The sequence below is a fragment of the Varanus komodoensis genome, unplaced genomic scaffold, assembly GCF_004798865.1.
Source record: "Varanus komodoensis strain SLA01 unplaced genomic scaffold, ASM479886v1 scaffold11, whole genome shotgun sequence".
In the NCBI taxonomy this organism is placed as follows: Eukaryota; Metazoa; Chordata; class Lepidosauria; order Squamata; family Varanidae; genus Varanus; species Varanus komodoensis.
Genome location: NW_025335317.1, coordinates 30,026,991 through 30,044,269, shown reverse-complemented (window position 1 = coordinate 30,044,269; position 17,279 = coordinate 30,026,991). Strand labels below are relative to the sequence as shown.

The window sequence follows — 17,279 nt, the reverse complement described above, 5'->3', positions numbered from 1 at the left end:
TTATAATAATAATAATAATAATAATAATAATAATAATAATAATAATTTAAAGGTATAACAACAAACCAGTTGTGAAAATTTCACAGTTGTGATAGTTAAGGATCTAACAGAACAGATACTCTTAGGCTGAGGTACTAGACAAGGATGCCCTCTTTCTCCAATACTTTTTCCATTAGTTATAGTACTATTAGCAAATAATATAAGCAATGTTGTTACTATAAAAGACATTGGATGTAAGAATAAAATTAAGATTAATCTATTTCCTGGTGATACAAGGTTAACAATTAAAGATCCACCTAAAGTTATAGATCAGATTAAAACTCATTTAGTAGAATTTGGAGAGATAACCGATTTACAGGTTAATTGGGATAAATCTGAAATGTTGTTTAATTGCAAGAAAGAAAAAAAAAGAGGGAATTAAGACTAACTTTCAAATTGAAATATGTAAAATTATCAAATACCTAGGTATCAACTTTTCAACAAATGAATGAGATGGTGTAACATGGTATCCTGCAACAGCAGGGGGTTGGACTCGATGGCCTTCAAGTCCCCTTTGAACTCTACTATTCTATGAAATATCCAATGTTTAAAAATGAATAATTTTGATATACTGAAATCTGAAATAAAGGATAAAATGTACCAGTTCAAGGAAATAGAATTATAACGGTTTGGTAGAATAGCAGTATGTAAAATGAAAATCTTACCCAAGATTATTTTTTTATTATGAGGAAAAAAAATTGGATGATTGACAAAATTCAGTGGATTCATTTTGTAATGGAGATAAGAAAGTGAGGATAAGCAAGAAAAGATGGTATAAGTCACCAAAAAAATGGGAGGATTAGGTATTCCAAATATTAAATTATACATCTAGTGAAGTAAATATGACATATACCAGACATATTGCAGCCAGAAAAGATAACATGGGAAGAAACAGAGCAGCAACAACTTGAAGGATCCCTTCAAAAACCTTTTTAAAAACAGTATGACAAAGATAGAGAAACCCTTTATTAAAAATATGATGCCAATCTGAGATAAGTATAGATAAAAAGTTATGCTGACAATTTCACCAATAATTCTAATTACAAAAATTAAAGAATTTCCAGAAAGTTTGAGAGGTAGTTTAAGAAAAATATTAATGGAAAAACAAATTGTTAGGTTAAAAGATTGGTTAGAGAAAATGGACAATAAGAAAAGGATAAAGGTGTTACTAAGAAAAGAAAAACTAACTTGGTTTAATGTTATGCTACTACAGCAATGAACTAAGGAATGGGTGAAGAAAAATGGTACATGTAGAGATAGTACCACATTTGAAGAGATTGTTCTATATAGAGAGAAAAAAAGACATCATGCAAACAAGAGGGATGATAAATGAGATTTACAGGATTTTACTAGATATGGAAGAATGATATGATTTTCTCTAGGTTTCATGGGAAATGGACTTAAGGAGGGACATAGATGAGGAAAATGGGAAAAATATGGAATATGAGAATATTAAAAAACATGTCAATTAGAATTAAGGAAAAATATAAATTAATATGGAAATGGCACCTGACACCAGTAAAACTATACTATAATATACTATAATAAGTACTCCAATTTATGTTGGAGATGTGGTCAAAAATTGGGTACCTATTTTTGGGTGGTAGGAATGTGAAAATATTAGGAAATTTTGAATAATGTTTTTAAGGAAATCAGCAGTACCTGGATATTGAATTCAAATATTGAAGCAGAACTTGACATTGCAATAATGTCAATATTTTATGAAAAGAAATGGAATATCAGCAATTAATAACACATTCAGTTAACTGAAGCAAGATTAATAATAGCAAAGAATTGGAAGGAAAAATAGGATTTCCAAATAAGCAAATAGTATTTAGCTGTTAACAATAAATTAACATGTGGAATTAAGGTGAAAAGGGGCTGAGAAAGAAGAATGAGTTTAATGATATTGGGGGTTATTTACTGAACTTGCATTAATAAAAAGGAAAGGAAATATTAAACCTTTGTGTGACTTAATGCCATTTGGATGGAAGGGGGTAGTTCCAAAGAGGTGAAACATAGAAAAAGATGTCAAGAAGAAGTAATGAATCATTAACTGTTCTGGAGGTTAGGGTTATACCAGTTGTGTTTGTAGGCTGGTGGTAGAGTGCACCAGTTGTGTTTGTAGGCTGGTGGTAGAGTGCACCAGTTGTGTTTGTAGGCATTGTTGTAGATGATGATTTTTAAAAAACATAAATGAATTGATTACTTGCCTTCAAAAAATGATGAAGTTTTACAGTTTATAAAGTGAATGTCAAGACTTGTGAATTAAGCCTGCTTTCACAACAAGCCCTTACATTGTTTTGTTAATGACCTGCATCTGCCTGATGTTACACATTCTATGTGTTCAGTATTAAAATCTCTGCAGATATACTGGAAATTATGCTTGGATTCCCAGATTGGGGACAGGATAGAATTCCTATCAATGACTGTGTAGAAAGGCCAGCTTGAACAAGTGCAAATCTTTCACCACTGCACTGTAAAACAAACCACTCCCTCTTGTACTGAATGAAGCACAACTTTGTATGAAACTTGCAATTTTATGTCATACCCACCATTTTCTTGAGCAGGAGAAACCTAACCCAGATTTTAGGTAATAAAATATCCTGAACATATATATGTTTCTTGAGATTGCAATTAAAATATAAAATGGTTATTTTGGCATTATATCCTGTTACATTAGCAGTATTTACAGTGTATAAAATATTCAAGACAAAAACATTGCAGTGGCTCATGAAAATGGCACAGACAAACAACAGTTGCTATTTTGATGCCTCCACATTCTCCTGGAAAAAATCTAAAAATTATATAGATCAGTGAGAAGAGGCATTGAAACAACTGAAAGAAGCATCAGCAGTATCTGGTTAGGCTGATTCTGGCCCTGCAGGGTTCCCTTTTCCCCTGACTGCCAGTCATTTGATTTCCCACATGTGTGGAGATTTTTCTCATTCTAAAAGGTTGAAATGCCTCTTTATAGGCTTAATCGCTGGCAGGAAATACATGCTGGTAGTTTTGGTGTTTTGGCCTCATCCCCTTTGCATATAGCTCTGCCTGATTTTGTCTTCAGCCCTTTCCACAATTACAGTGTGGCCCATGAAAGCTACTCCAAAACTGAATTTGGCACTCAGACTGAAAGATCTTTAACACCTTTGCCACAGAGTCTAGGATTTGACTGTCAATGTTTGCTTCTTCAACATTGTTATTGCTTCATTTTGAATAAGCAAATGCATTTGTTTTTTCTACCCATAATCATGCCATCTCTCAAGAAAATGTGTCTGTTGTACAAGTATCAGCATTGGATCCTCACATATTTCATTGAAGACCACAGAAATAGACTATTGACACACCAAGGTAATAGTATTTGTAGAGATATATCCAATGGCATTTTAGAAAATTATCAAGTGTGCACATACCTTGAAATTCTGTATTTCACAGACCTGCCTTCTCCACTAGAACAAGAAGCAAAGGCCATTGTTAGAGAATACAAGAGAAAATGTGACCGACCGCCAGATCGTAGGAAAGCTTTCAACGATTTGTGGAAACAGATAAGCTTTCTTAGTGAGTTCAGACAAACCTTAAAGGCCAACAGCTTTATTATGTTCATTCTTTTGTACATATCCTGATTCCACTTCCTGAGCCCAGATCATAATAGTGGCCAGGTACGGATGTCACAACCAAATTGTAACTTGGACTTTAGGAATTATGTACCTCCATCTCTCCTCATGCTCCACTTCCCTTCTTAATTTCCTGGCTCACAGTTACCATTTTTGCCATGACATCCAAATGCAGGAAGCTACAGTTACAACTGAACAAATGTTGCCTGGAAACCAGAACTTGAAACCAGGGCTTCAAATTCTGGTAGACTTGATCATAGTTTTCCCCATCTGAACATTATTACAAACTATGCTTATCACAGACTATGAAGACAAGAAATAAATTGGAACATTTCAAGGGATGAACAAGGAGGGTCACACAATTTCAAACTATAGCCTTGAGGAATGTTTGTATGTATATGTATATATGGGTTGACTGTAATGCCTCAACCACTGCAATGTAAGAAAATGCTGTTCCATCCTATTTAAATGTTTGGACTTAATTAGCAAATCAAGTAAAGGCCTATCCAAACTAGCTGCCTTTGTTGTTACCAATTTGTAGGGTGCGGTTCATAAAATGTCTTACTCCACCCAAAGTTCAGGAGCTCTATTCCTGTGAAATTGCATTACCATGCACAATAATATTAAGTTAAGGACCATTTTATTGCTGTAAACATGTTTTGTGTACTGTGGTTTTGTCAGGGTTCACTGGCATCAGTTGGAAGCAGCCTGTAATAATATCACTGCTCTTAAGTATTACAAGTTCCTCCTACATCGACTTGCTCAGTTTTTGAAGGCCCTGAAAATTCAGTCAATTATTTCTCTTTTCTGTTGTTGGGCATTTTCTCCCATTTTGGATGCTGTTTTAACTTAGTTTTTCAATATTTGAGTTAACATCTTCTTTTACTACATTAAAATACATACACACACCCCACAGATTTCCTAAAACAAAACTAATCACGTTCTCTTCCCTTAGATAAAAATTGGGATATAGGTTCCTTGGTACTGGATTAAAACTAGTGATTATGTCAGGCTTATAGTAGCATTTAAAAAAATCCTGGAACAGGCCTGTATTGCATGCATGATTTTTTAAAAATTTTGTGATTTATAGATTTAATTCCGTTTAAATCCAGAAGCAGTTAGAGCAGTAGAAGTAGAATAGAAGCAACTTGTAAAAATTTATATATATTTAAATATGATATTCTTATTGATTAATGGAATGGCTTTATTTTTGGAGACTGATACATATAAGAAATGGCTTTTTAAAGCAAAATTGAGGTCTCTTATAGCTTGTGTTTGATGAGTATTTTTAAATCGCTATGTTTGAGAGACTTGTATATTCCAGAGGGGAAAATGACATGAAGCATAGCTATTCTATGTTTCCTTTATGTGAAGGGCAGAAGTATCCATATTGTGTGAAACCACCATTGTAACAATATTCTGCAAACATCTTAGGCAGATTTGGATCTGTATGCTAATCTAACACTTTCTGATTACATTTTAGACTCTCTATGAGTCTAAACACAAGTGTCTTAACATAATGTAACATAACATTGTAGATATTGTTCAAACTGTATATGCAAGTAAGTGATCAAAATAATATTCCTAAGAATTGATTCCTTTTTGCAAAAAAAAAAGAAAGAGGTAATTTGTGTTTTAATACACTGAAGTGCAGGATGAAAAGGTCAGCTTCACATATGGAAAGGACTGCATAGGCAGAGCAGACCCACCATTGAACTGAATAGGAAATCCACTGATGTATTAGCCACTGTAAGGACTGAGGGCATGATCTCTCTATTGCAGGCAAAAATACTCCGTGTGCCTTTTTTCATCAAAAAGCCCAGTTCAGAAATCAGTTGAATTTATTCTGATATAGCCACTAGGAGTAAGACAGCGTTGATCTTTTGTTTGAAAATGTGTGCTGCTCATAAAAAAAACCTACAGGTGATGTTTATTGTATGCCAGGGATACTCATACCAATTAGTGTCTCACTTAAATGATCAAATATAGAAATGAAAGAATGTAAAGTAAGAAACATATGAGCTATTCTTTGTATTTAGTCTAAGAAAAGTCTCTTTGAACACATGGAACATTTCTTTTGGAAGTTATAGACATTTGTGAAAACTGTGTTTGCCTTTTAATGTTTATGTGTCCATAAGTCATATAGTTGTTTGTGTAACATAAATTATCCATTAAATGTTCAGTAAATCTCTTACTTGATGCTTTTATGATTTTTTTACTGTGGTTCCTACAGCCTTCCCACACCTATGTGCAAGTTACGAAGGAATTTGGGTTGAGTTTTGGTTTAAGAAATGGGTTGATCCCTTCCTTCAGCACCGTTTCCTGCCCTTCAGAATAGCCATATGCAACTACAGTGGTACCACAGCTCACGAATGCCTTGGTTCACAAACAAATCGGGTCACGAACAAAAATTTCTGAAAAATTTTGACTTGGGTCGCAAACACCACTTACAGAACATCTGATCATTAATATACTAAAACCCCAATTGAAATCAATTAAACATTAAAATAATGGGAAGATAAAAATAAAATAACGGGTTTGCCTGATACTGAAAAGAATATGACAACAGCGCCAGGGGGAACCTCTCTGGGGAGCATATTCCATAGTCGGAGCACCACTGAAGAGAAAGCCCTCCTCCAGGTACACTCCCTCCTAATCTTCTTCAAGGAGGGCTCCTGGAGTAGGGCCTCCACCTCAGATCTCAAGGGGCAGGGTGACACATAGGAAAGAAGGTGTTCCTTCAGGTATCCTGGACCCAAGCCATTTAGGGCTTTATAGGTCATAACCAGCACCTTAAATTGGGCCCAGACTTCAATTGGTAGCTAGTGTAATTGGTAGAGGACCGGCATTATATGTGAAAACTGGCCAGTCCCTGTTACCATCCTGGCAGCTCTATTCTGAACCAATTGAAGTATCCGGACCAGCTGCCCTATGTAGAGTGTGTTACTGTAATCCAACCAGGAAGTTACCAGAGCATGAGTCACTATTGCCAGGCAATGCTCATCCAGGTAAGGACGCAGCTGGTGGATCAGCTGAAGGAAAGTGCTCCTCGCCACCGCTGCCACCTTCGACTCCAGGGACAGCTCTGGGTCAAGGAACACTCCCAAACTGTGAACCCTATCCTTTAGGGGGAGTGCAACCCCATCCAGGAAAGGGCCAAAATCACTTGCCTGGAAGGCTGAACTGCCAACCAGCAGGACCTCCATCTTACCTGGATTAAGTCTCAATTTATTGGCTCTCATCCAGTTCAGTACCTTGACCAGGCACCAGTTATGGACAGCCACTGCCTTACCTGGACTAGATGTAAAAGAGAGGTATAGCTGGGTTTCATCACCGTACTGATGACTCTGCATCCCAAACCTCTGGATGACCTTTCCCAGTGGTTTCATGTAGATGTTAAAAAGCATAGGGGACAAAATAGAACCCTGTGGAACTCCATGGCAAAGTTGCCATGGCACAGAGCCATAATCCCCCAGCACCACCTTCTGGAATCAGCCTGCCAAGTAGGAGTGGAACAACCACAAAGCAGTGCCTCCAACTCCCAGCTTGGCCAGCCTTTTCAGAAAGATACCATGGTCAATGGTATCAAAAGACGCAGAAAGGTCCAGGAGAACCAACAGGAATGAACTCCCCCGTCCCTCTCCCTGCACAGGTTATCATACAGTGCACCAAGTTCAAACCATAGCCGGGTCTGAAGCCAGACTGAAATGGGTCAAGATGATCAGTTTCTTCCAAGAGTGCCTGGAGTTGTCCCACCACCACCCGCTCAAGCACCTTGCCCAAAAACGGGATACTGGCCACCAGCCTATAGTTGGTGGCTATCTCTGGGTCTAGAGATGCCTTCTTCAGGACAGGCCTTATCACCACTTCTTTCAAAGGGGCAGGAGCCCGGCCCTCCCTCAGAGAGCCATTGATGACCTCCTGGACCCAGGTACATATCCCATTTTTGGCTTTGGTGAGCAGCCACGAGGGTCAAGGGTCAAGCAGACAGTTGGTGGGTCGGACCAATCCAAGCACCTTGTCCACATCCTCAGGCAACAACAATTGAAAGTCATCCAATAAAGGAGCACCAGACGGCGAACCCTAATAAAAAGCTCCACATCAATTAACTGCTCCTACATGTTTCTTGATCCTATCCACCCCCATTACTTTGACACACTACTAATTCCACCAATTAATAGTTTTAATGTGCAGTGCTATGGCCATAAGTCAGCATCTAGATCCCATGTCAGCTGTGACTCCAAGTTTTGTGAGCAAAACTCTGATGGAGTACAAGGAGACAGGCAGAGCCAGCATATGCAGTATCTTGTGAGTGCCTCAGTCTCTTGACCTTCCTGGGCAAAACATTTGGATGGCCAAAATCAGCCTCCTCTGTATTTTGCAAGATGGGAGAAGCATGGAGATGTCCTTTGCCTTGTTACTTCCATAAGATACCTGCAATTCCTTGAGTTTGGAAGCTCATGGTCAGCCTCACTGGATTGTGTCCTTTAATAAAACAGGAAGCATAAAGCATGAATCCTGTGAGCTGGTGTAATTCATCCATGTGCCAGAGTGAAGAGAACTGCAGTGTATTAATGTTTTATTTATTTATTTATTCATTTTATAAAATTTGTATGCCGTCCAATTACTTGCGTTTCTGGATGACTTACAACATAGGTAATTTGACAACCCACTTTGGCTGCAAGTTAATAAAATGCAACAATAAAATTCAATATTAAAACATACTAAAATATTGATTAAATAAAAAGGTCTTAACCTGGTGCCAAAAACATATAATGACTTTGTTTTATCATCATATTTTGGTCCCTGTGTCACTAATTTCCATTCACTTGAGGTTTTGGGTGGTGTTTTGTTCCTTGTAATCCTTCAGATGATGTTTGCACTGTAATATTGATAGGAGCGGAGGTTGAGAAAAGCAAGGCAGGCTTTCAAGTATAATGTCACATTGGTCTTTATGCTTAAATCTGGGGGTGCGGGGGAGAGAGATACAGACCAGGTCTTGTCTTCCCTTCACAACTGTTTCCATTGACAAGTATACAGTAACCTCTTCTTGATTTCAATAGAAATGGCTCCTGTTGAAAAGTTAAACTTGACAGACTTCATGAAATCCAGTTTGGATTTGTCTGATGGATGGCCTAATGAAGAGGAAATGATACGATTTCAGAAACTTAGGGATGAACTTATACAAGATGAAAGAGAAGAGTATCTGAATAACAAAATGGCAGCCAATGAATCCATGCCTCTACTTACAAGAACCAGGACTAACGAGCGCATCTCTCATAAATCCTCCATGGTTACAAACTGGTAATAACAGATATATGCCGCTTTCCTTGTTTTATTTTTATTATGATGGGTGGCAACTTACATTCTGATACATTAGAGTAGTGGTTTTCAACTTTTCCACAGTTGGAGACCGGCAAAAACAGGAAAACCATCTTAGGGACCACTAAGGCAGAAACAAAAAGCACCATACACATAATATAGTATTCTGTGTATTAGTTTCCAAAGACAATACCAAAAAAGAAAGAAAGAAAAGAAAATTCTCCCAGACAATGAGAAACCAAGCAACAAAAAATGCCAACAAAAGAACACAATACCAATATCGACACAGCATGGCTCCCAGCTGGTTCTCGTTGAGCTGTTTCTCCCCTCCCTGACCATCTGTCCCCAGCGGCACTGGCTTGTCCCCTGTGGACATGATGCCAACCTCCAAGGAAGAGGTAATAGAGTAGCAAGCTCTTGCTGGTCTGCAGCAAGCAGGATGTGCAGACTGGCAGGAAATCTCCCGCAGTCGGTAGACCAGTGGTTGAAAGCCACTACATTAGAGCATGGGTTCCCAGCCATTTTGGACTCATGGGTACATTTTGGAGTTTAAGGAACTGCTATGCACACCCATACTAAATGCCTGATCAAAGGATCACTGCTTTGGTGTCTGCTTGTTGCATCTGTGGATCTTAGGCTATTTTTTATTCAGCAAAAATCTTTGCTTTGTGTCTGATGGATACTGAAAACTCTTCAGTAAGGGATTTATCAAAGTCAACCTAACTGTTGGCAGTAAAATTCAGATGATCCCTTTAAACGTATGTTTGGCAATGTCCAGGAGTCACTTCTTTTGTGTATGTGTGTGTAGCGAGGGATTACATAGATACATTTTGTACATAAAAAGCAGTTAATATTCATTATGTACACACTCATTTACATTATTTAGCAGCTTCCTGGAAATTAACAGATGGAAGAGGGAAATTGATTCTTTGTGCTCTTTTGCTAAGTCTGATATTACAAAATTAGCAAGATAAACACCACCTCCAAAATGCAGTGGAGGACTTTATGATGCTTCTGATATGAATGAGTGACATACAGAAGCCAACTTCAAATGAATACTTATTTGGATATTTTTCCTTTCAAGGAACTCAAGGCAGCTCACATAATTCTCCTCCTCCTCTCAGTCCTCCACTGAGTCCATGACTGAGTGGGGACTAGAATCCAGTCTTGAGTCCCAGTCTCACATCTCCACCACACTGGCTCTCTACACCACTTCAACACTGAGTTAATTTTGAGTTGTTTAACCCCTAAACGACCCATACTGGCTGAGTTCAGATAGCATGGTCACAACCTCAGAACATGACAATTACAGGGTATTTACTGAAAGCAGAAGTGGGGAACATGCCAGAGGCACTGTGCTCCCTCCCTCCCACTTACCTATGACAATTTGTGGTTTAAATAGCCCACAAATTGGCATTACATGTGAACCAACTCTTAGCCACAATTAACTTTAGCTGAAATGAGAAATATTTTCCTCCATGAGGTAGTCTGTTTTTGTTCTTACTGAAAATCTGATACAATAAAGCCCTTAAAACATATTTATTTTCAACTGGAAAGTTATACTCAAATCAATGCGATTATTTCAGTGTTTTTGTTGCATATCTAGCTTGCTCGTATTTGACCGAAATCACATCAAGGTACTAACAATTTCTATTTTTCTGGAAAATTTGAAAGAAAAAAATCATAACCAAACATAAGTAGCCCTCTGAATAACGCTGAGATCAATATGAGGAATGCCACTAAACTTTAATGTCAAATTGATGGTTCTGTGTGAAGTACCAGGCATTCTGAACTGAGCAGCCAGTTCCTATCTTTTGAAGTTGGAAGATACTGAAAAGCAGGACAGATATTTAATACATCTAAGACCCTTTCTTTCCATCATTGCTGCCAAATCCTTGTTATCCTTAGCCTTTAATGCAAGAATTAATTACTTTTACCAACACATTTATTTCAAAAGGGGCAAGAAGAGTCTGTTTCCTGCAGCTTCATCCTATGATCTGGTCATTCAGAGTAAGAGAACTGAAGAGTATAGACTGGCAGCACTAAAGGATATGAAGATGAAGCAAGCTTTGATTGAACAGCAGAGAAAGCAAGTATTATTAGCATTAATATTAGTATTAGTAGTGTTATTGGTATTATTACTACCACTACAGAGTGAACTCGTGGTGGAGCTGTTGCAGTATTTCAACACTGTCATGCCCACCTGCCACTGCAGTGACTGAATGGCTGTTTGATAGAAAAATATGCAACCTTTTTAGATTGGACTACAGATAGGAATACATTGATGCTTTGCACTGATTCTAAATCAGAGCTTGTGTTGACATGACTCCCAAAAGACCTACATGTGTCAAGTGCGAATCTATGACTTTAAAGCAATGGGGAAGAGCATAGTGTGCAGGACAGAAATATAGCAAGTGGAAACTGGCACATCTGCTGTTTCCTCCAATACCCAGGCATTTTTCTCCAAAATGGTCCAAGCCTGGGAATGAATCTAGTGGAGCGGGGCTGTTACATAGAGCTAGGTAAAGCCTCTACAGCAAAGCAGGGTTCCTGACTGCAGGGGGTGGGGAAGGACAGTCTCTGACCAAAATGCCATCTCAAGCAGCTTCAGCCAGCATTCCAAATAGAGAATGGATGGATGTCAGTAGGTGTGGTGCTGCCCATGGAACATAATTGGTGCATCTTAAGTTCCTGGCCATTAAGTTAAGAGGATCTGGAGATTTTCTACCTTAGAGATTTTCTGCCAGTCGAGGAAGACTCTAAGCCTGATTTGATCAGTATGAGCTACTTGCACATGATACTATTTTTCTTGGTTCAGCATTAGCTGACAAAATGTATTTTAACTGTTAAAAAGAGTTTAATGATTACAGGAGTAGGAGCAGTAATAATATACAACCAATACCAGGGCAAAGTCAAGAACCTTGTTATGTGGAAGATGGATTTCAGCTGCTGCCACTGACCATTTTATATTGAATAGACAAAAATCACAAGCGATGTCCTTTAAATGATGACAATTATAAGCTCACACTTGTGTTACATGTCAAAGCTTTTCAATTTCATCATTGAGTTTATATAACATATAACCTAGTTTTTAGTACCACTTCTGTGTAATATTTACTTTGTATCCACATTATTCTGGGGACTGTAAACATCTGATCTAAACTGACTGGTGACTTAACCTACGCATGTCTAATAAGATGTAAGTCCCTCTAAATTGATGGGTTTCACTTAATCTAGTTTAGTAAGTAGTTTTAGGATGGCAGCCTATATGTACTTACTCAGAAGTAAATCATATTGTGCTTAATGGTGGTTAGTCTCAAGTCAGTTACTTGGGAGTTAGTGCTATTGAACTCCCTTCTGACTTACCCCTGAGTTGATCTGTATAGGATTGTGTTGTGAATCTCTTGCCAGGTCTTTAGTCCCTAAGTAGCCTTGTGCAAGCAAGATTAAAACATCAAATATTTTGAATACCAAAGGATCCCAGTTAATAGCTATGTGTTTTTTAAAAAGTCACAGCTAGCCTGATCCTGTCCTCAGCTGCAGTGCAAGCAAAGTTTGTGTTATAAACACCAAAGATGCCATCTTGCTTCTCATAAGCCTCAGGTGCTTTGCCACGTGGCACACATGCTAACACTAGGGGTTGTACAGATACATGCTAGCATGAGGGGTTCTGGCCACACCAAAACATTTAGAAAAGGCTGGGAGTGGCATAAGCATTCCTACTACTTTACATAGCTCCCCTTTGCATAGCCTTTGGAGCACTGCTCCTACATTATATAGCCTTCTCCCCTGTTTCGCTTATTCTAATTTTATTTATTTCATAACTCACATTTCTACCAAAACATGGCAAGCTGGCTTACAAAGCCAATGAAAAACATAATAAAAACATAACAATTGTAGAATTAAAAACAGCACCTAACCCACAGACCCACTAACAGGTCTTCCTGTATATCACAATCTGCCTGACATTAAAGTAGATAGGGGAAGTATCGCAGATAGTGAGTAAACATAGCTGGCTTGAGCAGGGAGTTCCACAACCTGGAGGCAATCACCAAAAAGACTATGTCTCATGTCATGAATTGATGCACCTCTGATTGCAGTCTCAAAAGAAGGACCAGGGTAACTATTATGAGGGACAAAATGCATAATTGCACAACTACTGAGCAGATGGGAATTTCTGCTTTTTTCCAATTAGATTCCTAGGAGTCAAACCAAATGTAATTAAGACCCCTCACTGTTTTTGTTTTGCTCAATACAATCCCATATTACTGCTTAAAAGAGCAAGGAAAAGGTGCTTCCTCCATCCAAGCTGCTAATAATCCATAGGGATGGAGAGGCAAGTGAAGATGATATTCTTCTCTTTTCTCCCATCTGCTCCCCAGCAATTTTGGAAGGATGGTTCCCATGACAAAGTGATGATAGTATATCCTCAGACAGGGACAACTAGGAAAAAAGCTAAAGAGCTCCATACACATCTAACAGTGCCAAGAGATATTTGACCAACTATCAAGAAAGTTATTTAGATATATTTTTTTAAATGAGTGGCACTGTGAGTGGTGTATCACGAAGTATGATCACTTTTATTTAGTTGTAAGTGGACATCACTCTTTGATATGAGGTCCATAACTATCAATATAAACAAACTGAATTTGGTAACTGTGCCCAAAACAAATTTTTAGCATGACTTTTACATTTTAGTGCTTGTATGGCACATACATATTGCTGCTAATAGCTACCATTTGATTTACCAGGAAAGTGTTAGCAACATATGGTAGTGTTCCATTTATACAATGTTTTCAAATATTTGATTATTTTTTATTTTAATTTTTAGAGATAAAGAAGTGCTTCAGAAATGGAGAAAACAGACTAAGATGATGAAAGAAAAGAAAGATATATTGTATACATTTATACCTGACAAAGGAGACATGGTGGTATGTAGCAGCAGATGGTGTTGTCATGCACAGACTTGGAATTTCTGCTTATCTATGATATGGATATAACCTTTCACCAAGATTCTGTATGTTTCTGTGTAACTGCTTCCCGTGACTCTTGGCTCCTTATTACTGTGCCAATCTTTCTGAGGACCCATCCTAAGAAAATAGTTGAACTGCTGGGGAATATACAGGTCTGTACTCTACACCATATTATCATTGCCTGTGGAATAAATCATCTCTATGAAACTCCAAAAAGGGCAATTAAAAAATGTGATTCGCATTACTTAATGTGGACATGCTGTTTAACAGAGCAGAATTTAATGGATCTGTCCTCGGAACATTTCATTATGATTGGGGCACAAATTACATGATCATATCCTTTCCTCAGCATTTCTTTCCTTCATAGGCCAGTCCTTTGCTATCATCCAACAAAGAACATTTTAACAGTATGAGCATAGGATTCAAGGGCTAGATTATCAATCAGTCTGCTTCAAGTTAATCCTGATAGGAGAACTTCTCTTCAGTGAGTAGTTTGTCTCAAATTACTGCTGCTCAAATTACTGCTGCTCACTCTTAGCCTTTCAGAGGAAGCAGGTGGAAAAGTAAGTAAATGCTTATAACTAGCTTTTCATGCTGGAGTAGTGAAGGCCAATGTGTGCTGTAGGTGTTGATACATCCACACACATTGTGTCTGTCCAAGCTATTTGGAACCATTAAAACAGAAGGGCCTTTGTTTAAAATAGTATTGTTGAAATTCATAGATGTCTCCTGAGGTTTTGCCTCTGCTAAACTGAAGTTGATGGAGTCTGGATGTTAAAAAGAATCCAGAAGAGAGAAACATCTGTCATCAATGGTTTGTACAGAGAAAGGAGACCTTTCTAGGACAAGTAGATCTAGAAAGGAATTCTTGTTGAATATGAGATATGAACAAGAGAGCAGATATGAACAGGTTAGCAATTTTACACCAGAGGACATAAAGAATCCTCAACCTGTTAGGACTCAACATATTGCAGTGCTCACACTGATGCCAATAGCTACCTTCTTCCTTTTCCTACAGGTTGCCCAATCTATCCCTTTTCAGTAGTGATGTACAAATCAATAGGTTTAACTTGCACAGTTCTAATGAGGCAATCATTGATACATGGTTGGCCCAGATAAAAACCCTCTTTTCTAGAAATCAGCATGTGTGCATCCTTGAAATGTAGCTGACCCTGCCAGGCACCAGTCCGGAGAAAGCTAGTTGGCACTTGACAGATAACAGCAGCTCAAAGGGCAATTCACACCAGCTCACCTCTTCTTCTATGTAATAGCACCCCATCCTCCCTCCCCACTTCTTTGGAGCATCTTCTTGGGTATGCAAGTGGTAAACATCATGCCATTGTAAATTTTTTACTTCTGTAACCTATTGGAAAGTTAACTATGTTATGTGTAACCCTCCAATGAGCACTGTCTAAAAGGGCCAAGTGAGGACTGCTCAGGTGCACCATCTGGAATGATTTGTTTGTAGCAGACTATTCTCAAGAATAAATCTTTTAAAGGAAAACTTCCCCCTGCTGTGTATTTTGGGCACAACAGGACACAGACCATTTGGTTAACAGTAGAAATAGCCTTTTTGACAGAAAGGACAAAGATAATTAAGGCAAGCATTTTGTCTGTATTCTTTTAGGACCACCTTTGCTTATTTGCTCATTCTGTTTACTTATACTCCAAGCTTGGCTCTCAAATTAGCATACATTTTTTTAAATGCTTATTTCCCTACACACATACCCACAGAAACACACAAACAATCTCCAATCCCTTTTTAGTTCTAACACATTTGTGGTATAATATATGAAACACAAGAGGGCATTGGAGCACCGTATATTCAGCAGCAATAAGCTGCTGCTGGCTTGGTTGTCAGTCAGCATAGGGTTGACCAAATGGTCTCTGTCCTGGTGTGCATATGCCCAATATGCACAACAGGGGGAGGTTTTCTTTAAAAGGATTTATTCTCGAGAATAAGCAATTACCAATGAATTGTTCCAGATAGCGCACCACAGCAGACTTCAGTTGGCCCTTTTATATATAGATCATTAAAAGGTTTCATGTAACAGAGTTAACACTTTCCAATAGGTTACAGAAGTAAAAAAGTTACAATGGTATGATCTTTCCCACTTGCATACCAAAGAAGATGCTCCAGGGGAGTGAGGAAGATGGGGTGTTATTACCTAGAAGAGGAGGATGGACTGGTGTGAATTGCCCTTTGTTGGAGCTGCTGTTATCTGTCAAGTATCAACTAGCTTTCTCTAGACCACTGCCTGATCAGTGCCAGCTACATTTTAAGGATGCACACATGATGATTTCTAGAAAGAGAACTTTTCTCTGGCATGGTTGTGTGACAATGATTGCATGATTTAACCAATGAAAGTTCTTCCTATTGTTTCACACATCAATAGGATACAAAACATCATGGAAGTCATGTAGGAACAAATACGCCCATGCTTTCTTTACTTTTTCATTACTTTGATCACTGCACAGCCTCAGTAATGATTTTGTGGTAGAAGATGTGGCATGTAACAGTTTCTTACCTGGCCTGGGAGAAGGTGTTACTTGTTGTGTCACTGTTAATTCTTCTAGGCTAAATAGCAGGTTGATTAACATAGATAATGACTTGCTTTCTCAGAATGTTCCAGTTTCATGTATCTTGGTGTAGGGGGCAAGGAGGAAGATACTTAAACCATTCAAATGATGTTGTTTATATAGAATCATATGTTGTATGTTATATTCTTTTTTATTATTCCCTCTTAGCAAATCAGGGGAGGACTAAAGCTGAGAAACAGCAACTCAGCAACTCATTAATTCTGATGGGGGGGACATGAAACTGCACCCCTTTCCTGCCCTTTCAGTCACATTACTTGCTGGTCCTTCCCCACACTCCCCAACATCCACAGATATCTCAAGAAGGGAAAGGCCATGGACATGATGGGTTCCATGAGAGCTGAAACTCTAAGGCACAATGACCCAATTCTTATGTACAGTTCAAGCCCACAATTGGGTTGTGGTATGTGCCAGTGGCCATTTTCAATATTCAGCCCCTGGAAGAGGCTATCAGGGTTGTTTCTGGTCAAACAACCCAGAAATAAAATTGCATCAGACCATGTGGTATTTGAGTGATACTTAATGTACAGTTCCTGTTGCCTGAGTTTGGACAACACAACAAATCATGACAACCAACTGCTACAATTTGGTCAACAGGAGGCAGGAATGGAAAACTGCATGACCTTGGGGGCTGAACCAGTGGTGTGGTCCTACTGCCCCCTTCACAAGAGTAATGCTGGAAGTGGGGCAGTGATTTTTCTAAGGCCTCCTAATAAATCCACTATGACTCATG

At 38.4% G+C, this 17,279-nt stretch overlaps 1 protein-coding gene across 1 annotated transcript in view; it reads left to right on the top strand.

Annotated features, from left to right (window-relative positions):
• Positions 1–17,279, top strand: part of LRRC27 (leucine rich repeat containing 27) — a 50,420-nt gene that overhangs the window by 9,545 nt on the left and 23,596 nt on the right. The window contains exons 5-8 of the mRNA XM_044420721.1: positions 3,475–3,597; positions 8,717–8,957; positions 10,933–11,064; positions 13,807–13,906. Of these exons, the coding sequence (XP_044276656.1) occupies positions 3,475–3,597; positions 8,717–8,957; positions 10,933–11,064; positions 13,807–13,906 (596 nt within the window). The remainder of the gene's footprint in view (positions 1–3,474; positions 3,598–8,716; positions 8,958–10,932; positions 11,065–13,806; positions 13,907–17,279) is intronic.